General features: G+C 40.9%; 1 protein-coding gene across 4 annotated transcripts in view; it reads right to left on the bottom strand.

Annotated features, from left to right (window-relative positions):
• Positions 1-2,985: 2,985 nt before the first annotated feature.
• CHRDL1 (chordin-like 1) overlaps positions 2,986-10,756 on the bottom strand; it is a 167,928-nt gene continuing 160,157 nt past the window's right edge. For all 4 annotated transcript variants that reach the window (XM_005865202.2, XM_014538817.1, XM_005865200.2 and 1 more), the window contains exons 10-12: positions 9,495-9,662; positions 7,307-7,396; positions 2,986-3,722 (exon numbers count right to left, since the gene is read on the bottom strand). In XM_005865202.2, the coding sequence (XP_005865264.2) occupies positions 3,592-3,722; positions 7,307-7,396; positions 9,495-9,662 (389 nt within the window). In that variant the 3' untranslated portion in view covers positions 2,986-3,591. The remainder of the gene's footprint in view (positions 3,723-7,306; positions 7,397-9,494; positions 9,663-10,756) is intronic.

Raw genomic sequence — 10,756 nt, 5'->3', positions numbered from 1 at the left:
GGCAGGCCTGGGTCTGGAATAGCTGGATGTAAAGGGTGGAATGACAGTACTAGGGACCAGAAGAGTGCATGATGAAATGGAGAGAGGAAGCTGTCAAGTTCAAACTTTGTCTTCTTTGACGTTTTGCCAAGAGCCTACTCCTGCCTCCCACCCCTGTCAAGTTCAAACTTTGTCTTCTTTGACGTTTTGCCAAGAGCCTACTCCTGATCCCCTCCCACCCACCCCACCCACCCAGAAAAGTGAAAGGAAACTCACTGCTCACTCCTCTCTTCTCACACCCTGCTCTTGCCCCCAGATCCGAGTTTAAGAAGGTACTGATTAACACTATATATAACTTAGACTGGGAATCTGAGCATCAGATAGAATGATGTTTCCATAAGAAAATGCATGCTCGATTCTAAATATTTGGCCAATACTTCATTCCTAGATCAGGGACTGCTTATACTTGGAGGCAACTCAGAGCTCCTCTTATCTACATTGCCTTGAATCCAGGCCCCAATTCTCTTGTATTGTCCATTTTGTGAAGGCACCATATACACCATGTTGGAGTCTAATTATTCTCTCTCTCTCTCTCTCTCTCTCTCTCTCTCTCTCTCTCTCATAGATAAAAATTATTGTAAGATGTACCATAGCTATTCTACACTGCCCCAATGTTCCACCACTAATGACTTCTGTGTTGCTAACACCAATGCATATTTTACTGTCCTTATGTTATCTGACATTTCACCTTTTTTATATCTTGGCTTCTGGTTGGTATTAGGGGTTTGAGGGACTAGAGTTTGGATCAACATATGTGACAAAACTCTCACCCTGCTCCCTATACAAATCTACCACTGAGGAGCAGCCTAAAATTGAGGCCCTCTTGAAATCCAAGTCAATGGCCTTCTGTCCCCAGTCTCTTAAATGTCTTGGCCTAAAGGGAAGCCAGAAATCAATGGCCATTTTCAGTGCCATGACATTTTGAACATCCATGGTCAAAAATGAATGCTCACTGTGCACCAGACACCATTCTATTAACTTTACATGCATTAACTAAACTAACCCTCACTGTAAGATTGCAGGCAAAAGGGAATGGTACCACTATTATCCCCAATTTTATAGTTGGGGAAATTGACAATTTAATTTTTATAAATTAAAAATTCAGGTAGTCTGATTACAAAGTTCCTTCTCTTAGCCATTATGATATAGTGTGTGTGTGTGTGTGTGTGTGTGTGTGTGTGTGTGAACCTGAATGAGAAACAGCCTGGCTTACCTACCCATCACCTGTTACCCAGTCTAAAATCAGCATTGTCCAGAGAGTCAATCACTTACACAGCATTATCACACATGACTTTTCAAAATTAACATTTTATTAATTTAAAAATCCAGAAATACAGTGACTACATAAATAAGTACCATATTTAGGTACATGTCCTGTGGGAAGAGTCAAAGGATAATACTGTTATGTTACTCTTAATTGTTTACATGAGTTAACTATAAAATGACTACAACTGCTAAATAGTACTTATGGTCTTTGTTGTTCCAAGTGTTTATAATACAAATAAATACACAAGAAGAACCACATCCATTCCTATCTACTAACTACAGGCATTTGGCCTCTTCTTCCTATGTCCTACTCCCTACACAACATCAAACACTGGAGGGTTTCTATGTTGGCCCAGCACAGTTCCCTAGTTCCTACTTCACACAGCATTTTGTAAAGGTGTGTCCTATCACCTGGGGGTAGGAATCTATCTAGGGAAACTCTCTGGGTGTTCTCTGAAGGTTGAGCTTTCAGAGAACACCTGGGTGGGAAGGCTTTGGGGTGAATCATCAAGAAGGGGAAATCACCACTTTGCTTCAGGATCAGTTACTTCTTTCCACACTATGGAAATACTGCCACCTCTGGGAGGGAGACAGCAGCAATTTAACACCCTCTCTCCAATAAGGCTCCATGCCTTTCAGCCCTGATGTGTTACCTCCCTTTCCTGAGGAGAATGTGTGTAAGGGGCTGTGAGAAGTTGTCCCATGAAGGTCTGGCCATGAAACACCTGCCTCGTGCTCTTTTATGCTCTTTTATAAAAACAGACTCCTAGTGCAAGTTGCCATACAGACTAAACTTTTTTTCATTTGTCCCTATTGGTGTCAAACATTCTAAGAAAAAATGTTGCTCTCACCTATGATTATATAATAAGAAATATTGGCTTTCTGAGTCCTTAATATTTTTAAATACTCACTAGAATTCATTCATGCTCTTCAGAGGAGATAAATCTAAAAGGCAGGCTTGACATCTTTGCTATGGAGAATTTATAGTTTTCCCACAAAAATAATTTCTAAAGCCAGGCCTCAGAATGGATAACTTATGCTCTTGTATTGGGGTGCAAATAGACATTTTTGGACCAGCCTTCTCTAGGATTCATGATTCAAATCCATGCTTGATGGCTGAGATTAGAATGGCAGGAAGGTTTAGGAAAAGATCTGTTTAGAATTACCATCTCCCCAAATAAGCAATAATCCTCCTAACTAAAAAGCTGACACTCAGAACCTCATGAAGACTGAGACCCTTTGTAAAGTAGAAATCAACTGAAATTGGATAATAGAAACTGCCTTTTCAAGGAGCTTCTAGGATTTAATAATTTCACCTACATTTTTGAATTAGAGAACTATGGTCTCAGGAAAATTAGTGAGTATTGCACTATTATTTGGTGAGTTTTACTGACTTGAAAACACAAAGAGGCGTCAACTCCTTTATTCAACAATTACTTATCTTATATGGATTCAGTTTCTGAAAAGGGTACCCAATTCCAACTTCTTCATGAAGGCCCAGTACATTCAGGGAGAAAAGGGAAGTGGTATCATTAGGGAAAAGTTATTTACCACTTCGAAGTGCATGCAGCCATGACATGGTATTCTTATTTTGCAACCTGCTACCATAGTTGGTGACTTCAAAAAACTTACCATAGGCCCAAGGGCATAGCCTTTTGCTCACAGTTCCTTATTTATCCTTCTGGGTTCTAACAACTGTCAAGCTACTTGGAAGCCAGTTCAAGAAAAGGAGGAGAGAGTCTATGCTGGTGTTGCCTCATAATGAAGGCTGTAGTTTAGAGTGTGTGTGTGTGTGTGTGTGTGTGTGTGTGTGTGTGTGTGTGTATGTGTGTGTGTGTGGTTAATTTTTTAAAAACACACAAGACATTCTAAAATTCAAGGAGTATAATTTCATACAAATATTTTTATCTGTATTACAGAACCCCTACTAAGAAGTGATTCCTTTCTCTTTCTTTCATTGAATAACTTTCTGGCTAGAAACCCTGGGGTTTTGTTTACTCTTTAACCTGTAAAGAAATGTGATTCTCCAAGAAACTAGAACAGAGTTATGGTGTTTCATCTCTCTTCTTCCTACAAATAATTCAAGACTCTTCCAATCTCTTTGGAGAAGATGGTTAAGGGGTGACACACCACTCCACATAAAGGAGCAAGTTATGCTGTGCATAGCGTGAATAATTAACTGCATTTGAGTTTGTATTTTAGAGCACTGTTGACTTAAGCAAAATAAGCCTGCAGTCCAGCTGCAGCTTGAGTTTTCTTGCTTTACCCTATCCAATGCTGTCTCGTCTAACAGTGGCCCTTTTCAGACCTTTCCAGGTACAAAACCTTGACCAAATCTTCAAGCTCTGTTCTGCACACACGACTTGAACACATCTGGCTGATCTGAGCTTCTCCTTCGGTGAATATCTTCCACTGGCCTAAAAGATAAACACAAAGTGGCTTGGAAATGTAATAAATGAGCAGAGCTAATTAGGAGTATAATCAATATCCCCCATACTTCCCCACTCACACATTAACCTACCAGGGGATACAGTCATGTGGTTTCAGCAAAGTAGCCCCCAAAACACTTTTCTGGGGGCAGATATGGAAAGTTGACCATGGAATTTTCATTTTGACACACAGCATTTGTAAGAATCCCAAGAATAACACATAACTGACTCCTCAAGAGTAAAATTTAAGTATTATTCTTGGAATTTTTACAGTGTATTTAGCATTCGCAAAATGCCCCACTATCAGGTTGTTACTATATAGGTGGTTCACTTGGCACCAGGTCAAAGTTTGGAACATACTACCTGTTACATTATTGGGGCTTTGCTTTGATTACTTTGGGGGGCCCAAATGTTGGTTTGGGTTACTTGGTTATTTACTGCCCTTTTCTCTATTCCTGCTATCCTTTGTTAAAACTCTGTGTGTGTGTATGTGTGTGTGTGTAGTTAATTTTTTTAACTCCACACAACAACTGATTCTCTCTATAAAAGCTTTCTGCTATGCTTGCAGCCTGTCCTCACCCCCTCTTTAGCACCCCTCAATCCCTTCCTATGGTTCCTTATAGAGTTCCATTTTCACATCCCACATGTGATCCCATTCTGCTCCAGGTAAACATGGCTGTATTCCCTGTTTTCACCTCTCCATGGAACTGTCCACACTTCCAAAGTATCCTTGCCAATTTCTCTATCCCATATTCTGTCATGCTGAACAAACATTTTTGAGTGCACACTCTGTGCTCAAAACTGGAAACTACCTCAGATCTCTGGCTCATTCCTTTTCTAACTTTCCTGGTCCTTGAGAGTGACAAGATCTTCCTTTTCCTGTTATCATCTTGCCCTGTCCAACAGCATACATACCAACTGCCCATCTGGGATAGCCTCTTCGGTTTTCTTTTTATTCCTGCACTCATGGTGTCACACCTGGAGAACTCCTAGTCCAAAGTTAGCAAGCTCCTTTTAATTCCGAAGCTGTGTTGAACCTCTTTTTTTTTCACTAGCCACAAAAAAACCCACCACCACCACCACCACCAACACACACACACACACACACACACACACACACACACACACACGACCCCCTTCTTTGCAGACTCAATTTCTCTGTTACTATGTTCCTATTTTATCTGACTCAATGGCAAGGTAGAAGGAAAAATGGGAGAAAGTTTGGGCAAGTAACCAGCTTTCACTAAAGCCTTACTGTGTGCCAGGATCTGAGAGACACATTTTATAAAGGGGTCAGGATTGTTCTTTGTCCCCAGATTACTCTGCAGGATCCTCTCATTCCTCACTTTCCTCAGCTGCACAGAGTCTGAAGCACACACCGTCCACATCTATTACACACCTCAAATCCTAACTGTTATTAGTGGAAAGTTTAAATAACCTTTCAAGACCTCCAGTGCATAGCACAGTGTCTTGTTCACAGTATAAACAGAAACATGTTCTTTTAAATTAATTGGTAATTTCAAAAGTCACATAACTGATCATGGGATCCTAGACTATGGGTCCTTTATTCCTTACTCATAAGAAATCCCAACTCTTCCATTTTAATTCTCCTACTGCCCAGTTCATTGTCTATCAGTCTCCTGAAGAACAAACAACTGATCTCATCAACCCTATTTCCAGCGGCTTATTGAATAACTCTAATCAGATGGCTCTTAAGGCAAAGATGTTTTAAGTGAAACTCATTTCTTTCCACCAAACTCATATTGTCAGAGGTTCCCATTGGTGAATGGTATTACTAATTCACCCAGTCAATAAAGTTGTTAATATTGGAGTCTTTCCACGCTCATTTCTCTCTTTGATACTGTTCTTGATTATTTAATCTCAGAGCTGTCTCTCACAGTGACTTCTGCTCTCTGTCTAACATACTTAATACTGTATAATCACTTTCTAATTAAGACTATCACCAGCTCTTTCACTAACAGTCCAACTTTCACTCCACACAACAACTGCTTCTCTCTATAAAACAGATTTGAATATATCCTTTACTTGCTTAAAAACCATCACTGGGGTACACTGGTCTGGAGATCAAGTCCAAATTCTTAGCATGGCATATTGGACTCTACAGAATCTGGCCTTACTAAAGTAGGTGCTTAATAAATCCATATGAAAGCTAAGAAATATCCTTCCAAAACACCATTTTGATATCACTATACTGTTTGTAAGTATAGAGCAGGGGTCCTCAAACTTTTTAAACAGGGGGCCAGTTCACTGTCCCTCAGACCGTTGGAGGGCCGGACTATAGTTTAAAAAACAACTTGAACAAATTTAAGTCAGGGGTCCTGAAACTTTTTAAACAGGGGGCCAGTTCACTGTCCCTCAGACTGTTGGAGGGCCGGACTATAGTTTAAAAAAAACTATGAACAAATTCCTATGCACACTGCACATATCTTATTTTGAAGTAAAAAAACAAAACAGGAACAAATACAATATTTGTATTTGCATGTGGCCCGCGGGCCGTAGTTTGAGGACCCCTGGTATAGAGCAACTACCAATGCTACTTGCCTTATATCTGAACTTCTCACTGGTTTCCTTCAGGTCCTCTAACTACTTCCTGTCTCCAACTCTTCTCATATTTCTGTGCACCCTATGTGGTCTTTGTAATTGTTCCTCACCCACACCCACCCACCCACACCTACACTTCTTGTTTGCTCCTGTCTGAGTCTTCTCTTCGGCTTCACTCTATTCCTGGACTGATTCCCTGACCTGTTGCCCAGCCACACCCTTCTCTTTCAAAGCACACCTCCTCCTGAAGCCTTCCTCAAATAAGCCCACCTGGCTCTCATATCATTGTTCCTTGCAGATTCCCCTGAGCACTTAGGTATTTAATTCCTCAGAAGTATACGAATTCATAGTGAAAGCATTTTCATGTTCTGTCTCGCCCATTAGAATTCCCTGTGGATAGAAATTTTGTCTTTTATTCCTTCAGAAGTGCTTCCCACCCCCTCCCTCCGCCCCCAGTGTCTAGCAGTATCTTGTCCCTAGGCTCCATCTAGTGTAGAAACTGGGAGAGCTACAAGTATGCCTCAGTGCCTGAATGCTTTTAAAGCAACATTAACACCCAGGGGCAGTTCCAAAGAGCCAAACACATCTTTGATACAATACAGGAATAATTTTCTCTGTCTCTCATCCCCAACACTAGAGGACATACCCTTCCAGATGTGAAGTCTCCATAAATACATCAGATCTGGAATCCTGTGAGAGTTCTCTAACCATCTTGAAACTCTGGGTTTATCAGTTTCATTAAAGTTGTTCAGGAAACCTTTATCTGAGGTAGCTTATGCTTAATACATCTGGATTTGTATGCACAAGGTCCAAGATCTTCAGTTCACTCACATCCAGACACCCCTTTCCCTGCTAAGTTACCCAGAGGAGAGATAAAACATCATCTGATGTTGATATTGAGCATAACTAATGCTCATTAAGAACGCAGAAAGACTTTATTTGGAGCTGTGCTCCATTGAAAACTGGATGTGTTTTCCAGGGAGGAGTAAAGAAAGAGAGGTACCACTTACTCAGGGTTGTCCTGGTCACAAGCTTGAAGTGATGGAGCTCCTCAAACATCCTCTTGGAGATTTTCTCAATATGGAAATGCTGTAGGATGCCTGGAGCCAAGCAAAAATGTTGGGCAGGTGATCAGGCTCTCTCTATCTGGAACCACCAGCCCCTTTTTCTGCTTGGGCTAAGCATATCATCTCATTACTGAGGCTTAGGAGTATTGAGCTCGGCTGTGTAATGTGCTTAACCAGAACTTGGATGGCTCTAGGGTTATAATTAACTCCATTTGTTTCCTTGTTTCACTGGCTTCCTCCTGGTTCTCTAGAGGATGGAGATAAGGGAAATGGTGCTGCTGATCATGGGACACCGTCCTAGGGAAAGCCACATGGAATCAGACATGGGCAGTATTAGAAATTCTGTCCTTGCCCCAAGTCTGGGTAGACAATGCCCCTGCTAAAACCACTGGGCTGCCCTCTTGGCTAAGCAGTGACAACCAGCAGTGGGACTGCAAACATGTTGTTTGTGTAAATGGAGAAGCCATTCCTGATCTTCAACATACCAAAAAGTGTATTTTCCTTTGGGGAATATTCACAGCTCCTTTAGCTTTCTCTTATAAAAGTGGGGAGAGTTAAAATAAGGGGTTCCATTGTCTCAACATTGACTGAATTGCTTTTATCAAAATAACATGTACACTACTGAAAATTACCGTGCAGTTAAGGAGCAACATGTTACCAGCTCACTTGACTAATCCCCAAGAGGTCTACAGGGAGCAATGGAAATGAAGCCTGGGTATTTCTCTGCCCATGATCATGCACACACCGTGACCACCTGTACTATGAACAAGGTTATTTAGATGCTACACTAGCAAGTTGAAAAACATCCATACAGCTCCGTGGGGTGTGAGATTTTACATGAATAGTGGGCCCACTGCTAGGGAAGCCAACATAACAGTGCGTAGTCCTAGGTGGCCAGCTACAGAAGAGCTATGGAGTTAGGGACTGAAAATCAACATTTCTAGGTATAGAGCAAAAATAAACATGGACAAGAAACATATGTGTGTTCTAGAATATATTTAAGGGGTAGGGAGGAACTCTTTCTTTTAAGAAAGAAAGGTGGTTGTGAAAAGGGAGAGAAAAAGCCCCACAAATACTAGAGCAGTTATTTCTCCAAGTATGGTCCAAGTGCCATCTGCATTAGAATCACCTGCCTATTGCTGAAAAACTCAAAACTTTAGAAGCTACCCAAGACTACTGAAGTAGCATTTCATGGATGGGGCCAAGCAGCTGCATTATAAACCACCTCCTTGCATGACACTGAAACATACTAAAGTTTGAGTACTCTTGAGACTTATGCAGGTGCCAGTAGAAAAAAGATGTTTATAATTTTTCAATTGAAATCTCACCTCTACCTTTGGATTCCTAGAAAACTTGACCAGACTAGTTCAGCACTTATCTTTTATCTATGAGATAATCTGAATTACAGTGAGCACAATGTGGCTTGCTATGGTAATGTGAATAATCAAAAAAAGAAATTGGACATCATGACTGGGATTGTTCCTCCAGTGAAACTATAAACCTGAGGGCAGGGATCATGTTTTCAATTTGTCTTACTCCAGAGTACGAAGCATGATTCAAGAGACTTTGCTTCTTACCAAATGAATAAAGTTTCATGTTTGTGGAGTTTCATGTTGGAAAGAACCATAGACTATAGTTTGATAGTTTGTAACCTTAACTATATACTAGAATCACCTGTGGAGCTTTATAAAACACTTAAGCTCAGGCCCCACTCCCAACCACTTAGTCAGAATCTCTCCGGTTAGGCCCAGGCATTTGGTATTTTAAAATTTTTTCTCCCAGATTATTCTGATGTGCAGCCAGGGTTGAGAAACAATCCTCTAGCCTTGTTGTATGAGAAAGACAACAAATCCCAAGGGTAAATACTTACTTTTTCTTTTTTAGCCCAGGCCAACGTTAAAGTTAAAGGCCATAATAACTGTATTAGTCATATGTTAGTTTCTAAGCAATCAGGAATTCTTCTGTCCCAAAAGGAGAAACAGGTTGAAGCAAAATTATGGTGAGGCTTCCCCTCCTTCCCTGTAGCCCCTTTATAAAACACACACACACACACACACACACACACACACACACAAAACAAAACAAAAACAAAAGCAAACCACCAAAGACAAATTAATGTTGTTTTGCTTACCCTTTTGAATTGTCCAAACATGGACCTCTACCTGCGGTGGTCTCTCTGTCTCCAATGCTATTTTTCTGGTTGTCTCCCCATCCTCCATGAACACAGACTCATACACGGGCATTGTTTCTTCTCCACAAAAGTAGCCTTTGCTATCAAAGCTTTGGCCTGGAAGTTCTTCTAGAATCAGGAAGCAAGAAGAATTCTGTCACTGGCTTGCATACCTAGAAGTGAACTTTTGCATTTATCTATCTGTTTGTAACACATATACTCATCAAAATTGGAAAATCAACAAGAATATTGTTATAGAGATAGAAGTTACACACATATTTCACTGTGTCAGTTTAGGCTGCTTCTATAACAGCCACCAAATCACAAAGGAGCACATGGCCTTTAATTTAAGTCCACAAGATGACAGAATCCATAGTTCTGTAGAACACTGGCCCACAAACTAAAGTGGATCCACCAAGCGCCACATGAGAAGTGGACCTTCATGAGGAGGAAGAACTTGGACAGATATGAATCTCTTAGGCAATTAAGGGAACATAGATTTTTCCATTTTGGGTCAGGATCATGGTCTATCTAGCTCAGTGTTACCAACAGAGGCCTAGGGAATGGGCTGAAAGACGGCCTTGGTTAACGTCCCTGACATCACTTATACTTAGAAAACATCTATGATACTCCTTTGTGTGCATATATTTGCTCAAATGATCTATCCAAATTAACTTGACATTTCTGAATGCTCTTTGATTTGTTTTTAAGGGGAATGATAATACCAAATCAACATCAGTGCCAAAAGCTAGATGTCAGCTTAGTCATATGCGTGGTATGCCAAATGGTTGGGAGACACACAAGAAACTGGTCAACTCCCTCAACTATGGATCATTTAAAGTTTAATCTAAACTTGGATTTCAGCTTCCAGGAATAAAGGTACCACCTCCTGATATTCCCCATTCCACTCCACCCTCCTCATTCCTCAGTCCCCTATTAAGAAAGGTTTCTCCTGGTTGACTATCTGTGAGTTAAGTTTTTTCTGCTGGCCTCTGGGCACCCTCTTCAGCTGTATACTAAAGTGTACACTCAAGTCAGGAACAGCAAAGAGATGCCACGGACACTCTGAAAACTTTGAATAAGGGCAGAAACCATCTATGAAAGTATCTGATAAGAGCGTTGAACATTGGCGTGGCTCAGTTGGTTGGAGCATTGTCCCTTACACTGCAAGGTTATGGGTTTGATTCCTGATCAGGGCACATATCTAGATTGCGCAGTTGATC

Source organism: Myotis brandtii, unplaced genomic scaffold (genome assembly GCF_000412655.1).
Source record: "Myotis brandtii unplaced genomic scaffold, ASM41265v1 scaffold199, whole genome shotgun sequence".
NCBI lineage: Eukaryota > Metazoa > Chordata > Mammalia > Chiroptera > Vespertilionidae > Myotis > Myotis brandtii.
The sequence above is the reverse complement of the archived record's forward strand: the minus strand, read 5'-3'. Positions and strand labels throughout refer to the sequence as shown.